We start from the raw sequence: 21,621 nt of genomic DNA on the forward strand, positions 1-21,621 counted from the left end.
GATGGTGTCAAACAAGACTTTAGGATTTTTCTTATTACCTGACATAAGATTGGAAAAATAAGCCGAGCGAGCCTGCTTTATCAATTCATTCAGATCCAGTATCATATCTTTTAAATGGAGTCTGTGTACCTCTAATTTAGTTGTTTTCCACAGTAGCTCTGTCTTACGACATTTTCTCCTAAAACTACAAATGTTATCATTCATCCATGGGAGGGCTTTTTTATGTGACCCTGAAATGTTTTTAATAGGTGCTACCATATCCAAAACCAGCAGACAGTGGTTGTTGAAACTTTGCACAAATGAATCAACATCCTCACAACCAACAAAGGAGCGAGAGTCAAAGGAGGCAGAGAAATCACTAAATGTTGTCTCACTAATGATGCGTTTTTGTGTTACAACATTGCAGACAGTAGGCATCATGATAAGTGACAAATTAAAAGATATACAACAATGGTCACTAATTTGAAATTCCTCCACACTCAGTTTATCAATGGTTAGGCCACAAGAGAAGACCAAATCTAACGTGTGACCTTTTTTATGCGTAGGGCCAGAAACGTGCTGTACAAAATTAAACGAGTCCATGGTAGTCAACAATTCAGCTGCAATCAAACAAGTGGGATCGTCAATATGCAGATTAAAGTCCCCAAGGACTAAACCGCGATCTAGTTTTATGATAGACGTTAAAAACTCAGAGAAATCATCAAGAAATGTGCGTGCAGGACCAGGAGGTCGGTAAACTAAAACACAGTAATAGGGGTGTGTTTTCCCAACCTTTCCCAACAGACCGCGTCCCGATCTGACTCGCAGACCGGAACCGGCCTCAGGCACCCCTCACTCTTGGGAGCTCTGGATCCGTTCGGCCCAGGAGAAAATCCACGGGATCGCCACTTTCTCCTCCAGACTTGAACCCCAGCCCTGGATCCCCGCTTCCTTCTCCTGCCGCGGCGCCGGGTAAGCAGCAGGTATTCCGACGATGGCGCTTGGCACTCCAGTTTTGGAGGGAAAAACTCATAACATCTGTCCCAGGTAATACACAAGTCCTGCATATGTGCCTTAATGCGGAACAACGCGGCCCGATCATATTGTATGATTGCAGAGACATAGCTGGTAGTTGATAGGGTTGACACAAGTAATATTACAAGGAGGATTACAAATGTACGTGAGAGCAGAGAAGTGACAGACGCATCGCCAAACACAAGCGCCATCGTGCCACGTCATGAGACTGAGTGGTGCCCAGCACTAAATCTAAATTCAGTACTGAATCTTGCTCCATCTTTACTCAAAGGAGTAAGAACGACAGACAATCTGCATTAATAGACAGTTTTAGGTAACTGTGATACCTAATCACGACTGATTAGCAGAAGCATTTCAGTAAGACAGGAATAACGTGAGTTAGCCGGTTAGCCAGAAACTTACACAATATAAAACACAAAACTACGTATTTTGAACATCAGGTAGAAAATATATACATCAATAATTATTCATACTTACAGGTTGTGATTCTGAATCTGGTCTGGTGAATCTGGCAAGCTGGTCCAAATAAAATTGGTACTGACCCATATTTCATATTTTTAATAAGTGAATTGATGAATGCATCAGTTGATAGATCATCAAGTAACTCTATGTGCACTGCACGAGAGCACAAGCATGTGAACAACAGTCCATAACGTTTCAGCTCTTTTCGGCCTTCTTTGATACAAAATGGACCAAAACAATCCATCCCACACTTCGGGTCTTTAGGGTCTTTGTTTTCTCACAGTCACTTGTCTTTAGTGCATAAAGCGACGTTACTGGATTGCACGCTATCTTGGCCTCTCTTGTGACGAAGTCGACAAAGTTGCTGAATGTTGGAAATGACCCGGTTTGTTCTTGTGTCTCATTTACTTTTCTATTCCAGCTTGCTGTTAACCAATCAGGAAGCTTGCTGAGCATTTTCTGGTTTTCACTGCAGTCGTTGAGAACTTCAAGATTTTTAATCTGGAACATTGCTGCTTCACAGCCTCTGAGAAAGTCTGAGAACTCTTGTAGTTCAGCACAGTCCTTTGGTCATATCCTTGGCCATGATGTGAGCTTATCCCTGAAGGCTTTGGTGATTACAAATTAACTTCCATACCTTTCCTCCAGAATGTCCCATGCTGCAAGATACGCTGTGTCCGTCCCCAACAGAAAATAGCCCTCAATTGCTTTCCTTGCTGGCCCACCAACATACTTGCGGAGGTAGTAGAGCTTTTCATTTACTGGGATGTTCTTCCTGTCTATGAGGGTTTGAAAAGACATTTTCCGATCTTTGTATTTGAATGGGTCTCCAATGAAGACTGAAGGTTCTGGTACTGGTAAACGGCTTATGTTGATTGACTCTGCTAACGCTCTGGCTAATGCGGTAGTGCTATCTTCTTGTGTAACATTGATTGCATGTTGCCGGCTTGTGGCCTCTCGTGACACTGTGGTGTTGTTGCGGGTTAGCAGTGGGTTGTGCAAGATGAAATTCAGGCAAACTAACCAGGTAAGGTGCAGCTTTCTTTGTCTTGGACTTACTGTGTAGAAGGTCTGATATTTCTTCATCTGAAGTTGATTCTTGTTCATAGACTTTCAGACGTGCTTTGGCAGCTTTCATTTTCTTGACGGTTTCTAAGCGTTCTATCTGCCTGCACTTTTCTTCTAATGTCTTTTGTTTTTCAGCATTTTCTGCTTCTTGTTGTGCAAGTCTTTTTCTGTTTTCAGCTTCAAGATTTTTAAGCTCCCTTTGCTCACGCTCCATTATTGCATCACTTTCAAGGTTGCTTCTGTTGCTGACAGTTCTGCTGCTGCCTCTTGTTTCTTCGCAGATGACTTACTCGAATGACTTGAACGTGTGATTGCACTACCCGCACGTTTGGACCTGTGAGATGCTGCTGATTGGAACACCGAGCCAGCCTCACTCCAGTGAATTGACCTTTTAGCTGGGTATTTACCACTTTCCTCTTCTTTAAGAATTTCTTATGCTTGTTCTATTATCCTTACAGAAACAGCATGACATGTGTCTACTCTGCGACGGGTATCACTGTCAGGAGTGTCGTAACTGCGCAACTCGTGATAGGTTTGCTTTACTTCTCCTGAAGCATTTTGGACCCTTACGATGTGATCCTGTAAGCTTGCAGTGCTAGGTGCATCGAGTGCTCTCTTAGCTTGTTTGGCAATCACTTTCCATTTGTCATAATTGGTCTTAAAGCGAGACTGAAGCTTATTCATTCTTTCTTTATGTAGAGCTTGGCCCTTTTCAGTAAGCTTTCTGGTTCTTTGGCTTTTTCTCAAAGCATCTTCTTCAGCTGCTTGACTTGTATTTGCCTCTTGCTGTGGACTTGAGTCTACAATTTCTTCATCAGGGCTTGCTTGCTCCTGCAACTTCACAGCTTCGCTTCCTTGGACTTCAGGCTCAGACATTTCACTACTTGAGCTAATGTATGTATTGACTTAAGGTCAGATTACTTGTGAGTTTGTAAGGTTACCTAAATTATTGTAATGAACTATGGGATATAATACTCTTTAACTGTAAATATGAACTCTGTTAGAATTAACTTAAAATGTGTTATAAACACCTAAATGCAAATTATGAACTGTTCTCACCTTGTATGAAATAAAGAAATGGCCTTCAATGTCAAAGAAAACCAATATGACTTGCCCTTTAAAAATTCCTTAGTGCACCTTTAACTTAGCAAATAACTTGTGATTAGTTTATAATAATCACCTTACAAAGAAATAAACATACACTTAAACTTGAATTGCAAACATATAGGCTTCAACCCCTTTTAGCACTTTAGAGTCCCTTTAAAGTTAGCAGGATTAAACTACTTCTTAACATTTAACTTGTTTAAATGTGTTACTTCTTTGTAGCTTGACCCCACGACACTTCTGGACTCCAATTGTCACTTGTCAGGTTTTCCGTGCACGCAGTCCATGTAGTCTTTGATGCTCGTGTGCGTAGTTAACGATGTAACGAGCTGCTCGTTAATGGCTCCGTTGCAACAGGCACCTTCTCCTCCAGCACGAAGCAGGCTGAGTTCTGACTGTTACTCCCCTCGAGTTTAACAAAGGCTCAAGTCGTTCCTGGGTTTTAACGGGCATTTATTTGGTGACATAATCTTCAAACATGTCTTTACATGTTCCTTTATATTGCCGTCAGAACTGGTATAAATAAAGTACAGAAAAAACATAAATTAACAGTAAATTGTAGACATACTTTGCAGACAATACTAAACGAAATCCCATAGAAATAAAGTAATAAAGCATACATTTATGTCATGTAAAATAATATCGCAATTGGCTTGTTACAAACAAAGTATCGTATAATACAAATAAACGACAAAGAAAGAAAATATACCTCATTGGCCGCATGATCCCGAGAGGGTAAACTTAGATGAGGAATACATCTTCAAACTTCACATACACAACTTATATGGAAACTTTTAAATCTTCTTGGGGCTTTTAGACAGCAGGCTCGCAAACCGAAGCACATTTCTCTCTCTCTGCTCTAAGCGAGTGCACCCATTTAGCATCCCCATAACAACAAATAATAATTTCCATGTGGAACAAAAAATAAGTTCCCCCTTTTTTCACAAGGTTTTTAACAAAAGGAAAATAAACATAAAATTATTATGTATTGACCATGATACATTATCATATGATTTTTAACCCTTTGTATTTTAACTGTGAACCATATTGAACTGAAATATATGTATGTTTCCTTTGATGGCAGCTACAGTGACGCTTGGTTTTGGGTTCCCTTTCGAGAGCGGTAACTTCTACATTGCGTCAGCTGATGCTGCGGGAACTCCTCCCTTCTCGACTTTTGTTGATATCTTATAGGCTAACGGCAGCTTGGAACAGCTGGCCAATTGTTGTGAAGTATGCAAATACTGACAGGCTTGCGGGCATTATAAAATGCATGGTGTGACAATTGCGTCAGAATCTCTTTCTTCACGCTGTCATTGTTGAAATTGCACCTGAGGACTAGTTACCTTTTCTTCTTCGCATCCAATGGCTAACCTTTGCAGAATTTGTGCAAACCCCACACCTACGAGTTCTACGCCACCTGCCTGGGCCCGGCCCCGGCCAACGTGGCCTTCTTGGACTCCACGTGCGTGCACTGCGTCAACCTGCCGGTGCGCACTTGACAACCAGGAAGGGTTTTTGCTCATACTATTACGGGGTCGAGGCCCACTGCCACCAGGGAGCCGCTAGTGGGCCCTCCCCCACCCAGAAACGACGGTGACGACGAGGCCTGGGGTCATAGTCCTGTGCCGTCGCCACGTTCCACCGGTCCTTTTCGCGGACGCGCTGGACTCGACGTGAAATGCTTCAGACGAGTCAAAATACCAAAATTAATCGTATTCTTAGATATGTCCAGTCGGGCCGCTGCCAGGCTGCTTCGAGGAGGAGGACTCCGTTCTTCCACGACTTCCATGAGCATGTGGTTAAGTTGTGGCCTGCACCCGAATCGGCGCGTGTCCACGCTGCCACCCAGGCCATCTTCTCCCACGTGGACGAGGCGGAAGCCCACGGCTCTGTGCGCATGCCCCCCTTCGAAGAGCCCGTCGCCGTGCATCTTTGCCCGTCCTTTCATCTCTGGGCGCGGATCTCAGCTTGCAGTCCAACTCTTAAATCCCTCGTTTCCATGAGCTTACTCTGCTCTGATTGGCCAGATGGCTCAGTCTGTGGTGATTGGTCTACTGCGTACAGCGTGTGTCGGAAGCTAAATGCCCATTGCCATAGCTGAATTATAGCTCCGTCCGGAGGCTTCCTAAAGCTCAGCGGTTGTACACACTGTAAAGACCATAGAGATGACGTCCATTTTACCATATCAGTCCGAGCGCAAGTCCGATGATGATACATTGGAGGAACGAGTTATTCAACCCGAACCTCCATTGCAAGGACAACTTGAGCAGGACGTTTCTCAGTGATACGCTGCTCAGTTATGGAACATTATGAGATGTTGCAGCTGTAATTCCTCACCATCAAAATTAACAAGTGTATGTCCATCAACAAACCCATGTTTATATTTCTAATTTATTGCAGTGCATATGCAGGAACTGTATCAATAACGGTGCCCAGCACTAATGTGAATCTTGCTCCATCTTTACTCAAAGGAGTAAGAACGACAGACAATCTGCATTAATAGACACAGTTTTAAGTAATTGTGATACCTAATCACGACTGATTAGCAGAAGCATTTCAGTAAGACAGTAATAACGTGAGTTAGCCGGTTAGCCAGAAACTTACACAATATAAATCACAAAACTACGTATTTTGAACATCTGGTAGAAAATATATACATCAATAATTATAGGTTGTGATTCTGAAGAGCAAGCTGGTCCAAATAAATTGGTACTGACCCATATTTCAAGAGCAAGCATTTTGCAAATCCCGTGTTGAAATCAGTAAAGTGAAGTTTGAAGGCTGGTCAAGTTGTTCGTGGGCGAACAACATACAACATAGGTGGGAATTATGCAAATGTTTTTTCTAGTGATGTACTGTAGAACCGTAAAGCAGTAGGATTCGAAATACAAACAACTTTAGTCGGTTCAGAGTCGATTTTTTCTTTTGGGAGACAATAACTTTATTTATCGTGCACTTCCGACTTTACAACTTTGCAGAATGTTTGCATGAAAGGGAATATTTAAAAAGCCAATGGCCCCTTAATTGATTTTTTTTTGTCTGGAGCCCTAGGCACTGCTTATACTGTTTTCTAGGCAACTTAACAGATCAGCCTTGTTTCCAGAGCGTAGTCCACCATGAGAGAGTGATGGAAGGTAGGCCTGATTTTCGAGTCTGAAGAAGTTTTCTAGGTTCCCATCACGGGTCTGACAGGTGATGTAGAGTGTGGAAAACAGTCATTTTTCAGTGAGTTATGTCTTGGACTGTCCTCTTATTGGAGCTGTTTTAATAAGAGAGAGCTTGTTCCTTTTCAAAGGGGTGGTGATGGGTTTCGTGCCCTGCATCTCTGTAACAGAGTTTGTACTGCTCTTGGCCCATCCTCTCTGCAACCCGAACAGCTTGATCTGCTAATTCTCATGAGTCCAGCTTCAGAAGGTTGTTGCTGTCCTCTGGGAAGGGGTTTCCATTTCCTCAATCACGTCAACCAATTTTTGGCCTATTCATGATGTCTGTTTTCAGAGACAGTGTACCAAGATTCATGCTTTTATGACAAGGTTTTGGACTTGAGCCAGAATACCATGTGAATATCATGGTGAAGTCCAGCATCATAATGCATTTTTTAAAAGACCAAAAACAAAGAGCCCTGGATGAAATCCAAATTTGCTTACAAACCAATGAAGGAAACAATGTCTTCTAGTGTGTCAATGAAGCTGCTGTGCGCGCTTAAACCCCTTCCCTGATATCATTAAACACCAGTCTACCAACCATATCCTCAACCTTGCGATGCAATATAGATTTGATTGCCCACAATGCACATGCTTTAATTCAATGCTTTTATTAATTTGAGGAGTGTTTCAGAGAAAATATTGAGATTGAATTTCAGAACAACATTTGTGATAAGATCAGAAAGAGTGAGTGTAGTACAAGCAAAGTAAATGCAGAGCAGGATGACCAATTATGATCTCACGCGTCCAAAACACAAATATAGTTTATTGAGGTTGAACAGGGTGCATCGTTCCAGCAACGGTTAGCTGTAGGGTGGAATAATGAAATCAGTTACTCTTGATCATTATAGGGGTAATCAGTGGTGTTCAATTTAAGGCAATTGGTGAAATCCAAATGGGTCATTTAATGTTACCGTATGATATGAAATTATAGGATTGCAAAAAAAAAAAAAAAAAAAAAAAAAAAAAAAAAAAGCGCACTCACAGGTCCAGTTGATCTCCAAACAGTTCTCAGGAACACCAGCATTGTTAGGTTCTCCAGAGCACCAGTGGGTATAGTTATACACAGTTCCATCACTCCAAAACCACTCTCCGTCCTAATAAGTGAAGAGAATGAATACAAAAAGTGCACTACTGTAGTCAGACTTAAGCCAATTAAGTTCAGCTTTGAAGTCAAACCATCTTCATTAGAAACTTTGTCTTTGATTAAAACAGAAATTTCAGTTTAGACAAATAGGTTTATTTAGGGCACACAATTTAACTTACTTGTTCACCATCATGAGCACCAACCCAACTTCTTGTGGAAGACGGCAACAGACTCAGCAGGAAATCATTCTCTGGTTGATCATGCACAGATGCGAGATTCGCACCAAGAGTTTGACAGTTTCTCTAAAGAGACAGATTTGTCATTACAAAATCTAATCTTTTTAGCAGAAAGCATAAATGGACTTTAAACATTTTAGTCACTTGCAAACAAAGAAACATTCCCACTTATATTAAGAGTATTTAATCTGTACTAATATTTAAATTAAATAAGCTTACTGAATCAAATGATTTTTACATTGTACTACTAATTTGTTTAAATGAAAGCAATTAATACAGCTGTAATTAGATCCAGGATAACTTTGTTGACCCAGTGTTAACCCACCCTTAAACCTAACCATACCATCAAACCGGTCCCTAACCTTATCCAAATCCCACCTCAATAGCAGCAAAAGTGTTTTAGATTAACACAAATACACTGTACCAAACTATTTAGATATAGTTAAAGACACCTAATAAAAAGTGTTGTCCAAATACCTTTGTTGTACAATCAACCCGGTCACACTAAATGAGTCTCTATAGCCTAGCACGCATTGTTTATCGTGCAACTTATACGCCAAAATGAGTTTACGTGCATATGATACGCATGGGTAGGTTTAGTAGCCTAGTGTAGGGTACGTGCATATGATACGCATGGGTAGGTTTAGTAGCCTAGTGTAGGGTACGTGCATATGATACGCATGGGTAGGTTTAGTAGCCTAGTGTAGGGTACGTGCATATGATACGCATGGGTAGGTTTAGTAGCCTAGTGTAGGGTACGTGCATGGGTAGGATTAGTCGTGTTGGGAGCTTGTGTATTACACGCAGTAAAGTGCATATCAAATCATATGCATGTAAATACTCATTTTTGCGTATAAATTGCACGATAAACAATGCGTGCAATAGAAACGCATGTTCATGAGATCAGGCTGACATTACCTCTGCTGTGGTCCATTGAACCGATTGAGAGAAGTACTTGTAGCACTGGAGTCCAAAATCTTTCCATCCACCTGGACATCTTCCTAAATCAAAAGTGTATCCAGTACCTAAAGTTTAAGACTTTGTAATATTTATAGCAAAAAAATTTTTTATTTTATGTAGCTTATTTCAAGTTTGTGTGATTATATGCCAACAAATGTGTACTTTGAAAATCCTTCATTAATCATACTAATATCAGTAAATTGAATCTTGTTCGTTCCCAAAACGGATTTAAACTAGCAAGGGTTTTTACAATTAAATGTTTTGGTTACCACCTGCATTCCCCATGGAGATCACAAAAAGCAGCAGAAGACTTCTCAGCATTGCCATGATGAACCTGAAATGAACCTGAAATGAATAAGCAGGTAAAGTTATGTCTGCACTCAAAGCTGCACACTGTGGAATCTCAGTGTATTTTAAAGACAAAGCAAATGTTTTTCAGTAGGCTTTTGTTCCAAAAACTCACCTTGCTTTTCAGACTGTTGTTTTCAGAATCTAAGAGAAAGTGTTTGTTAAGTTCCAGAAAGAGTCCTGCTTTTATAGCCTACATTACTAATTGGGCCTCATTTATCAATCTAAAGTAGATCCGAGCGCAGAAATCATCTTAGACAGGGTTCAGGTGTGATTCATGAAACATTCCAATACAGCCAATCCCATCGTACGAACGATCGGACGTTGATAAATGTGGCGGCTGAAAACAATCGTCATTTGAATATCATGGCCCTAAAAATTCACGGTTTAGAAACCGTAACTTCCTCATTATCTTCACCTGGGATGTTCCCATGACAACGCAGCAGACAGTGTTGCCAGATTAGAAATGTCGAAGTATGGTCCCAAAACCTCAAAATTATAGTTTTTGTGTACACGAACCAAATGCATAAAATATAGCTATTTCCCAAAAATTTTATTTTTTCAAATAATTATGACCACCGCTAGCGTAGCTAGCGAAAGCGGTCATATAGGGATTGTCAAAGTTTTTTTACTGAATTTTTCGTCAACGATACCAGGGACACCGAAGCACCGGGGAACATGAAATTTGGTGGGCATGTAGCCCCACTAGACTTCTACGGAAAAATTTCGTTTGGTCCCCGGGGGCCACTCCCCCCCCGCGCTGGCCCCCCCCAAAACCAAAAAAATGCAGTTTTTCCTAAATAACTACCTGAACCGTGGCACTGAGGATGAAGAAATTTTTATGGTATGTTGGTCTACTAGACTTTTACGGAAAAATTTCGTTTGGTCCCCGGGGGCCACTCCCCCCCCCCCCCCCCCCCGCGCTGGGGCCCCCGTAAATTTTTCGTCAACGATACCAGGGACACCGAAGCACCGGGGAACATGAAATTTGGTGGGCATGTAGCCCCACTACACTTCTACGGAAAAAATTCGTTTGGTCCCCGGGGGCCACTCCCCCCCCGCGCTGGGCCCCCCAAACTCAAAAAATGCAGTTTTTCCTAAATAACTACCTGAACCGTGGCACCGAGGATGAAGAAATTTTTATGGTATGTTGGTCTACTAGACTTTTCCGGAAAAATTTTGTTTGGTCCCCGGGGGACACTTCCCCCCCTGCGCTGGGGCCCCCGTAAATTTTTCGTCAACGATACCAGGGACACCGAAACACCGGGGAACATGAAATTTGGTGGGCATGTAGCCCCACTAGACTTCTACGGAAAAATTTCGTTTGGTCCCCGGGGGCCACTCCCCCCCCCCCGCGCTGGGCCCCCCCCCAAACCCCAAAAAGTGCAGTTTTTCCTAAATAACTACCTGAACCGTGGCACCGAGGATGAAGAAATTTTTATGGTATGTTGCTCCTAAGGGCCCACATCAACCTAGCCCATAATCACTCATTTGTGATTTGCGTGATTTCCCCTCCCATAAAAAATTAAAATGCAATATTATTCTGCTTTAATCGCCCCTATCTTCAGTGGAGATGTTCAGAACTGCACCATATTTCATGTGTATGATTAACTTGACATCCTCTGGGGGTATCCTCTGCTAAGTTTCATAGAATTTCATCCATGGGGGGGTATAAAATAAATTCATTTATGTGCACATTTAGTGACTGTACACTCATCGGCCTGTAGATGGTGCTGTTGAGCGAAGGGTTGCTGGTTTAGGATGATACTGTCACACACACACATGCAGGAATACAAACAAACGCAAGCATGCACACACACTGACATCCACACAGACACACACCCATACACACACATACAAATCCACATGCACAGACACACACACACAAACACACACGCGCACACATGTACGCACACATACATACACGCACAGACACACACACAGACACACACATACACAAACACACACACACACACACACACACACACACACACACACACACACACACAGACAGACATGCACATACTACTACTTTTTTTAGGTATATACATAAACACGCAATACAGCCAAATTACTCCACGTCATTTATTTTTGTGGAAAGCCAGTGCAGGCCTGAGCAGCGGTCATATTTTGTATGCCGAACTGAACGGTCTTCTTCGGCAAAACTGTAGTAGTGTTTGGTCGTGCAGTCCAACGTGCGGTCGACACCGTGTGGTGCCTGTGTGTGTGTGTGTGTGTGTGTAAACATGCTTGCGTGCAGGCAGGCGAGCCTGCGAAATGATTCGGGGTCAGAGAGAGAAGCGTTAGGATGTGTGTTTGGAGGACGAACGACTGAAAACTCTGAAATTATCGTACATTATGGGATTTTTTTTCATTATTGATCGTACAGAGGTCAAAATGATCGTACAAATACGATAATTATCGTACATCTGGCAACACTGGTGTCCATCAGCTGTTCTTAAAGGGGTGGTTGATTAGGATTTCAATTTTTTAACTTTAGTTAATGTGTAATGTTGCTGTTTGAGCATAAACAACATCTGCAAAGTTACAACGCTCAAAGTTCAAAGCAAAGGGAGATATTTTCTTTTAAAGAAATTGCTTTTTAAGGATTCCTCCAGGGTTAGTGACATCACAAACCCTAAAATGTACATAAACCCTGCCCCTGGGAATGCGATTTATAGATTATCATGACAGAATATGCTAATGACTAGAAGATAACTACACATAAGCTACATAAATTCATCAACTAACCATTCAGAAATGTCCTGTTGCATTCTACATGATGTTACTTCTTCTTGAGACTCTCCATCATTGTCTCACACCGGTTTGAACATAAAAGGCTAAAAGTTTTCGAAATTTTCAGTGCATGTCTGTGGCCCCGATCACACCTGACGCGTTTTTTGCTGTGAGAGGCGCCTTTTTTCAATTGGCTTCCTATGGCAGCCTTTTATGTTTTCGAACCTGCAAAGCACGCTAGGTGTGATCAGGGCCTGTGTGAGGTAAAAGGACACTTTGAAGCTTTGCCAGGAGCAGCAGCTCATTTGCATTTAAAGGGACAGACATATTTTACATCTTGTGAAAAGGGCATTATACCACCCTTTTAAGACAGAAATGTCTTATTGCTGTTAACACAACTGTTGCAAATAAATATACATTTTATTTTTATATATAAAAAAGTTTTTCAAATATACATTATATATATGTGTGTGTGTGTGTGTGTGAGTGAGTGAAGGCCTATTTCTATCTGCTCTCAACTTTAAAGGGTTAGTTCACCCAAAAACAAACAAAAACAAACAGTTCTCGCACATGCGTCCTGGCGCTCCCGTGAACTCTCGTCAGAGGCCCACATTGAAGAACACTAATAGTTGGATAAAGTCGTTATTTTTGTTGTTTTTCTGCACAAAAAGTATTGTCGTCGCGTGTTAAATGTAATGTAGAGCCACTGTAGTCACTTGGACTATTTTAACGATGTTTTTAATAACTTTTCTGGGCCGAGGAGTTTCGGTCCCTCTGAAAGCCTAGGGAGGAGTGATGCAGCCGTCAGATTTCATCAAAAATATCTTAATTTGTGTTCCGAAGATGAACGAAAGACTTACATGGTTGGAACAACATGAGGGTGAGTAATTACTGACAGCATTTTCATTTTTGGGTGAACTAACCCTTTAAAACTTGCAACAACATGAAGAAAATATGTGAAATATCTGGCACATGTACATGATGGAGTTAAGTGCTCATGTTATTAACCCACGCTTTAACTTTCAGGGTTGTGACAAAGAGATACTGTGACGCTTGGTTTTGGGTTCCCTTTCGAGAGCGGTAACTTCTACATTGCGTCAGCTGATGCTGCGGGAACTCCTCCCTTCTCCACTTTTGTTGATATCTTATAGGCTAACGGCAGCTTGGAACAGCTGGCCAATTGTTGTGAAGTATGCAAATACTGACAGGCTTGCGGGCATTATAAAATGCATGGTGTGACAATTGCGTCAGAATCTCTTTCTTCACGCTCTCATTGTTGAAATTGCACCTGAGGCCTAGTTACCTTTTCTTCTTCGCATCCAATGGCTAACCTTTGCAGAATTTGTGCGGGCCCCATCGACCCGCCCCACACCTACGAGAACTACGCCACCTGCCTGGGCCTGGCCCCGGCCAACGTGGCCTTCTTGGACTCCACGTGCGTGCACTGCGTCAACCTGCTGGTGCGCACTTGACAACCAGGAAGGGTTTTTGCTGATACTATTACGGGGTCGTGGCCCACTGCCACCAGGGAGCCGCTAGTGGGCCCTCCCCCACCCAGAAACGACGGTGACGACGAGGCCTGGGGTCATATTCCTGTGCCGTCGCCACGTTCCACCGGTCCTTTTCGCAGACGTGAAATGCTTCAGACGAGTCAAAATACCAAAATGAATCATATTCCTAGGTATGTCCAGTCGGGCCGCTGCCAGGCTTCTTCGAGGAGGAGGACTCCGTTCCTCCACGACTTCCACGACCATGAGCACGTGGTTAAGTTGTGGCCTGTACCCCAATCCGCACGTGTCCACGCTGCCACCCAGGCCATCTTCTCCCACGTGGACGAGGCGGAAGCCCAAGGCTCTGTGCACATGCCCCCCTTCGAGGAGCCCGTCGCCGTGCATCTGTGTCCGTCCTTTCATCTCTGGGCGCGGATCTCAGCTTGCAGTCCAAGCCGTGCAATTTCAGGGCTCATCTGGCTGAAAAAAAGAAAGGCTCCAATCACTCCCTCCGGCCTCTTTGGTGATGTCGTGGAGTCTCTGTTTCTCTGAGGCGCAGAAGCTTGAAGACTATGAGTCACGAATGTTGCCCAGTCGTTCGTTCCAACCCAGCCCGGTCGTTCTCCGGATCATCCAAATGGAGGGGAGAGTTCTTTGGAGGCCCTACCCCAAACGCTGTGTTCTGCATCAAGTCCCCTATGTTCCTACAGGCGACATTTGCAATGTTTGTATGAATGGATATGTGACATATCCGGGTATGTTTAAGGGTAAGTAAGCGAATAACCTCAACTTTTGGTTCCAAAACGGAGGTTTGGAATTACAGTGTTTGTGGGATAGAGATCATTAAAGATACCATTAATATAAATCATATATAGCTGGATAGGAGTTTATGAGTTATGACTAGGCTGCTATATGAATAAACACAGACACACATTAGGCATAATTGTCAGATATTAATTCATTAGTAAATGGTCAGTTATGCGTTTAACCGTCAGCAAAAAAGTAATTTGTACCTAATAAAATGTTTATTTAAAAAAAAATATTATTAATACAGGGGTCCAAGCTGCACCGAAGGTCTTGGATTTTGCAGGCTATATGAACCAACCATAATCTACTTGTTATTGTGTAAGCCTACACCAGAAAGTAGTTATGTTCATTTCAACAAATAGTCCATGTAATATGTGCAAAATTTGAGGTGAAATGTTCACTTTTTCATGAAAGCTTTGAACTTGGTACACTTGTACAGTTTGGTGCCCTGAACATTTTCAGAAATGGAGCCATCGCAAAAACGCCTCGTTGCGGCTCTCCGTTGCGGAGATCATATCTGCTGAACCAAACATGATAACATGTAAAATGTGATGTCTACCAATTTGTTCTGATGGTCAAGGATTACAACGAAACCATATACAACATCATAAACTATTCAGGAGAATAGTTAATGGTTAATTCAGTGACGCGAGAAGCCAATCACAGTATCTGAGAACCTAGGCTAGACTTTAAAATATCATGTTTGTTGCATGCATGTTGTGTAGAGTTTAAAATCTTAATACATTTGTTCATTAACCCTGACAATACAGTGACTGTAAAGAGTAGAATATTCAATATGACCTAGCAACATAGCTTAAAAAGAATGTGTCAAACACAAATATTTACTTTAGAAAAAACTATTTTGTTGTTGTTTTGGTTGAACCTATTCTTTACTGTCTCCTTCACAGTCTCCTCCACATTGACACAGCTGTGGATGCTTAAGGACGCTTTTTTTTTTGCAATGCCCTCGGCAGCCTTTCTCTCAGCCACAACTTCAGAATTCAAGGATGGACTGGCTTGTCTGTGAAAGAGTTGACCATAATGGTCTCCAATCGCTTGGGTCCATCCAACCCCGGTCTGTTGGAGATGGCATATTTTGTGCCACCTCAAGTGCTTGTCCCCAACAGTGTCCTCCTTTGTACACTGCTCTTTTGAGGTGCTGCACCAGTGCGTCCTTAGTTCCTCTTCCTTTCTTTATGAACAACTCAAGATGAGCTTGATCAATGTTGAGTTGGCTGCTGGTGTGATCGTAGAGGAGAATTGTGAAGCTCCACACTGTTGCCATGTCATCTGGATTCCAGGTATCCCATGCTGTTTTCCTGCCCCTGGCTGCAAATGCAGATACTGTGTCACAGCCAGTGAAGGTATCGAACACAGGAAGGGCCTTTGACTTGTCAGGACCCAGAGACTTGGCAATCTCATGGGCAGGTATGAATCTAAAGTTCTTGCCAGTCCAAAATGCCACGCGCAACTCCTCATCGTCCAGCTCTGACACATTTGCAATGGCTAGGACGCCCAAAATCTGTGTCCACAGTGCGCAGGGTAAACTTTTTAAATCCTTTTTTGGTTGATTGGTCTACTGCGTACAGCGTGTGTCGGAAGCTAAATGCCCATTGCCATAGCTGAATTATAGCTCCGTCCGGAGGCTTCCTAAAGCTCAGCGATTGTACACACTGTAAAGACCGAGATGACGTCCATTTTACCATATCAGTACGAGCGCAAGTCCGATGATGATACATTGGAGGAACGAGTTATTCAACCCGAACCTTCATTGCAAGGACAACTTGAGCAGGACGTTTCTCAGTGATACGCTGCTCAGTTATGGAACATTATGAGATGTTGCAGCTGTAATTCCTCACCATCAAAATTAACAAGTGTATGTCCATCAACAAACCCATGTTTATATTTCTAATTTATTGCAGTGCATATGCAGGAACAGTATCAATAACAGTGTAAGTAAGTAAAATTTAAAGTTTATTTCTAAAGACGTCACTAGAACCGTTTCTTGACTAACCTCCGCCCACAGGAATACACAAAAAAGGAATAAACGTTTGTCGCCATGTCGTCAAGACGCTGTTATTTTCATCCTGAGTCAAATCACCTTTGTTTTGACTCGCCCTGATCGAGTTCACAGCCATAGATGAGAATATCTCCTCGTTGTAGGTGTTGTGTGGCTGGATGTATTAATCCACATAGCTCTCTCTATTTACTCCGGAAATCTGAGTCAGCCAAGACGAGGTGGAATTATTTTGTTTTTAAAGAAAATGCTCCCTCAACTCTACCGAAATTCGTTTATGTACTTGCGCACTTCTTATAACTTAATGTGGGTAACACTTTATAATAACGTTCCGTTGTAAGTCATTAATAAGTGTTTAGTTAATGATGAACTAATCATTTACAAAACATTCATAAATGATTAGTAAGTGATATACTAACATTTTATGTATGTTTTGTAAATTTCGTTACAAGTCATTTACAAGTGATTAGTAAATGATTAACTAATCATTTATGAAACATTACTATGCGTTCATAAATGATTAATAAGTAATATGTTAATTATTTTATGTATGTTTTGTAGATTCAGTTATAAATCATTTACAATTGATTAGTTAATGATTAACTAATCATTTACAAATCACGACTATGCGTTTCATAAATGTTTAATAAATGATGTTAATTTTTTTTGTATGTTTTGCTCACATCAGGTGCTCAGTGGTTAAAGACACCATGTGTTTCAGAGAAGACAGCTGTCTATACCCTCACCAGTCAGCACTTACACTGCAGTGCACACTACAGTGCTCAACACCTGTTATAGATGTGTAAACGCATGAATAAATCATTTACAACACTTTCTGCATCCCCTAATCTAAAGTGTAAACTATTCATCACTTGTAAATGTCTTACACTTCATTCGTAGATTACCACTTCAAGAATCAAATGGCATAAGATCAACGAATGTTATCTACGAATGTATAACACATTTACAAGTGATGAATAGTTTACACTTTAGATTAGGGGATGGAGAAAGTGTTATAAATCATTTACAACACTTTCTGCATCCCCTAATCTAAAGTGTAAACTATTCATCACTTGTAAATGTGTGACACTTACCTGTTATAAATGATCTATTCAAGGCATTTACAACACTTTCAGCACACTCTAATTGCTACATACATACAAAAAAAATAACATTATTTATTAATCATTTATGAACGCATAGTCATGTTTCGTAAATAATTAGTTAATCATTTACTAATCACTTGTAAATGACTTTGTAACAGAATTTACAAAACATACATAAAATGTTAGTATATCACTTGCTAATCATTTATGAATGTTTTGTAAATGATTAACTCATCATTAACTAACCACTTATAGATGACTTACAACTGAACATTATTATAAAGTGTAACCCTTTATTAAACTCATCAGTATATGTTTGATCATCATTCGGACCTGGTCAGAAACAGCAGACTTGTAGGCTATTAATAATGGATACATACAAGCAGATGACAAATACGTTATAACCGTAATTAAACTACTAAACTATACCTGTTCCATCTACAGCACTCTAATTCTGTAGGCATTATTGTCCGACTCGAAATGAACACCGTTACTGAGAGTTTCTGATATTATCATCATTTCCGTGAGATGAAATTGTCCTGAGAGACTGAGGCTCCGCCCCCGTGCCGTGCAGCAGCAGCTCATTTGCATTAAAAGGGCACACACTAAAACAGCGCATTTTTCTGAGCCCCAAAAAATGACAATTTAAACATTATGTAAAAAATGATCTGTTGGGTATTTTGAGCTAAAACTTCACATACACACTCTGGGGACATCAGAGACTCATTTTACATCTTGTGAAAAGGGGCATAATACGGGACCTTTAAAACAACCCATAATATGACCAAGTGGCAAAATGTACAGTAAAAACAAAATAGGGCCCAAAACTGACCCTTGTGCCACTCTGCTAGACAAATTGGTCACATCTGACTGTACATTGTTTATAGCAACATTAAAGGTTCTGTCATGAATATAGGAAGAGAACCACTGGAGGACAGATCCAGATAGTCCCATCTCATTATGAAGCCAGTTGATCAGTATACTGTGATCTACCGTGTCAAAAGCAGAAGTCAAATCGAGAAGTACAAGTACAGTGTAGCGGCCAGTGTCCGCTGCCATCATCACATCACTAGAGACTTTGATAAGAGCTGTTTCAGTGGAGTGCCATTTTCGAAAACCAGACTGAAAAATATCCAACAAGTTGTGCTGCTCCATAAAGGAGGTCAGCTGGCATGTCACTACTTTTTCCCAAATTTTTTAAATAAATGGAAGTTTTGATATGGGCCTATAGTTATTAGGTTCTGAAGGGTCAAGATTGGGCTTTTTAAGGATCGGGTTTACCACAGCGTGTTTGAAGTAGCTGGGGACTGAGCCAGATGCAAGTGACAGGTTAATTATTTTTACCACACAGGGGCCAACAATATCAAACATTTTCAACAACAGGGGTGTTGGGACAATGTCAGCGGGGCTTGAAGACGGTTTCATATTTCCTATTAAGGTCTTCACATCCTGTAGGCTGACAGGAGTGAAGGACAACCAAGACAACACCATTGAGAATTCAGTAGAACACACATTGATTAGGGGAACTTTAACACTGGCCCTAATGTCTTGTACTTTGTTCACAAAAAACGACAAAAAGTTGTTACAATCCTCATGTGTGTACACAGGCACAAGAGGAGCTGAAGGAGCAGTTAGATTTTCGATGGTGTCAAACAAGACTTTAGGATTTTTCTTATTACCTGACATAAGATTGGAAAAATAAGCCAAGCGAGCCTGCTTTATCAATTCATTCAGATCCAGTATCATATCTTTTAAATGGAGTCTGTGTACCTCTAATTTAGTTGTTTTCCACAGTAGCTCTGTCTTACGACATTTTCTCCTAAAACTACAAATGTTATCATTCATCCATGGGAGGGCTTTTTTATGTGACCCTGAAATGTTTTTAACAGGTGCTACCATATCCAAAACCAGCAGACAGTGGTTGTTGAAACTTTGCACAAATGAATCAACATCCTCACAACCAACAAAGGAGCGAGAGTCAAAGGAGGCAGAGAAATCACTAAATGTTGTCTCACTAATGGTGCGTTTTTGTGTTACAACATTGCAGACAGTAGGCAACATGATAAGTGACAAATTAAAAGACCCTCTGAGGTCGACAAACGCGCCGGCGCGTTTTGCTGGATTTTCTCCACATTGTAGCACTATAAACTTAAATTTCTCCGTCATTTATGGTCATACAGAAAAAAGAAATATAAAAAAAAGAATCTGTGGTATTTCTACTTTTGTATGTGTCCACTTCCAATCAAATCAAAACATTGTGCTTTTGTAAAATAAAGAAAATAAACAGTGTGTGCGTTCTGCCTCTCCGTCGCGGTGAACTTTTTTTTCTTGAGCACGTCTATAAACTGAAACAAAACTCAGCGAATACTTGTCACACATTTATGAGCCATACACCTTTATAAACATTTAAGTGTGTACTTTTAAATGATCGGATTCAAAACGAAAACAAATATTCTCTGTTTAAGTAATTTGTATAAAACCAACAAGATTTCCAGCTTCTCAAACGCTTCCTAATTATTTTTAATTCGGCCACGCCCACTCGCGCAAAAGATATTCACATGCAAATCTCCACATGGAACGCGATCGCCCTCATTACCTCAACAACAAAACACTTCACTTCACTTTTCGTCGAGTTTGAAAGACGTGCCTGAGCTTACATTGGATTTACATCAGAAGAAGAAGAACGATATTTGAAGACAAGAAAGATAAGGTAAGAAATTCTTACATATTAGTTTGCTATTGTTGCATAAATTTCACATTGCAGTTGAACTGTTGCTAGATATATGGTGAATATTATAATATTTAGACCCGTGTTTACTGTTACTGTGTTTGTGGATATCTGCTCAAACGTAGATATGTATATGGTAGGCCTAACCATAATGTTTTATATTTGATCGCGATCGCGTTTTAAAGGACAATTCCGGTATTTAACACTTTGAGTCTATTTTGTAGTTTGTTTTGGATGAACAAGAGTGGTGGACAAAGAAATTTTGACAATGGTTCCTGTCGCGACTTTTTGACTATTTTAGAATTGCCCATGACCGCTTTAGAATGGGAGTCAATGGCCATGCACGAACATGTCCTTAAAACAACCCTTAACGTTCGTTTTCAAAACTCTGCAACTCACCGAGTGGTTAGTGGTGTTCGTTGATGATCAAAAACAAGTAGCGTAGCGAAATACAGTTTCTGTCGTGTTTTATTTGGCATTTTGTAAAATCCATTGATTTCCGTTGGAGGACTCATTGCTCGCTGATATTACTGCGCTACCGGAAACTGAAAGGGGGCTGTTTACATTTGATTGTAGTCTTTTAGGTCTTTTCGCTCGGTTCTCTGTGCTAGCGTGAGCAGAGCAACGGAAGTTGCGGAAGAGCGGAAGTTTATACGCGGTTGTGAGGTATCTGAAAAAATAGTTCCACTATAGAAAAATAAACGGATTGAAATCATACATTGCGCCGATATTTGTTTTTAATTATCAACGAACACCACTAACCACTCGGTGAGTTGCACAGTTTTGAAAACGAACGTTAAGGGTTGTTTTAAGGACATGTTCGTGCATGGCCATTGACTCCCATTCTAAAGCGGTCATGGGCAATTCTAAAATAGTCAAAAAGTCGCGACAGGAACCATTGTCAAAATTTCTTTGTCCACCACTCTTGTTCATCCAAAACAAACTACAAAATAGACTCAAAGTGTTAAATACCGGAATTTTCCTTTAAAGGAGACATATCATGCTTTTAAATTGTTCCTTTTTACATATAAATCATACATTTGTAGTCTATATAAAGCGGAACTGCAATGCTTGGGTCTGAATTCCTCATTATTATAGCTCCACAGGCCCCTTTTCTACCCCTTTTCTGAGGTGCGTCTCAATCAACCCGTTTTGGTGCGGTCTCTTTAAAGAGCAACTTGCAGGTTAGAATACCCAACAAGTCAATGTATAGAAAAATAATGTAGGAACTAGATTTTCTTTAAAAAAAAAT

At 41.0% G+C, this 21,621-nt stretch overlaps 1 protein-coding gene across 1 annotated transcript; it reads right to left on the reverse strand.

Moving 5' to 3' along the window:
* Positions 1–7,447: 7,447 nt before the first annotated feature.
* LOC308700678 (ladderlectin-like) lies at positions 7,448–9,641 on the reverse strand. Its single transcript, XM_081382408.1, has 6 exons — positions 9,601–9,641; positions 9,410–9,482; positions 9,096–9,202; positions 8,121–8,243; positions 7,840–7,951; positions 7,448–7,661 (listed from the first exon to the last, which is right to left on the reverse strand). The coding sequence occupies exons 2-6, from the start codon at positions 9,462–9,464 to the stop codon at positions 7,594–7,596; spliced, it is 465 nt and encodes a 154-aa protein (XP_081238534.1). The 5' UTR covers positions 9,465–9,482; positions 9,601–9,641; the 3' UTR covers positions 7,448–7,593.
* Between the last annotated feature and the right edge of the window lie 11,980 nt (positions 9,642–21,621).

The sequence above is a fragment of the Scardinius erythrophthalmus genome (genome assembly GCF_964197995.2).
Source record: "Scardinius erythrophthalmus genome assembly, chromosome: 13".
Classification (NCBI taxonomy): domain Eukaryota; kingdom Metazoa; phylum Chordata; class Actinopteri; order Cypriniformes; family Leuciscidae; genus Scardinius; species Scardinius erythrophthalmus.

What these genes read in the sequence shown, in the direction of transcription:
- LOC308700678 (XM_081382408.1), bottom strand. Translation starts at nt 9,464, where the DNA reads ATGGCAATGCTGAGAAGTCTTCTGCTGCTTTTTGTGATCTCCATGGGG. An exon ending in TTCAATGGACCACAGCAGAG is followed by an intron (nt 8,244 to 9,095) that starts GTAATGTCAGCC and finishes CTGTCTCTTTAG; the next exon opens with AGAAACTGTCAAACTCTTGG. An exon ending in GTGCTCATGATGGTGAACAA is followed by an intron (nt 7,952 to 8,120) that starts GTAAGTTAAATT and finishes TTCACTTATTAG; the next exon opens with GACGGAGAGTGGTTTTGGAG.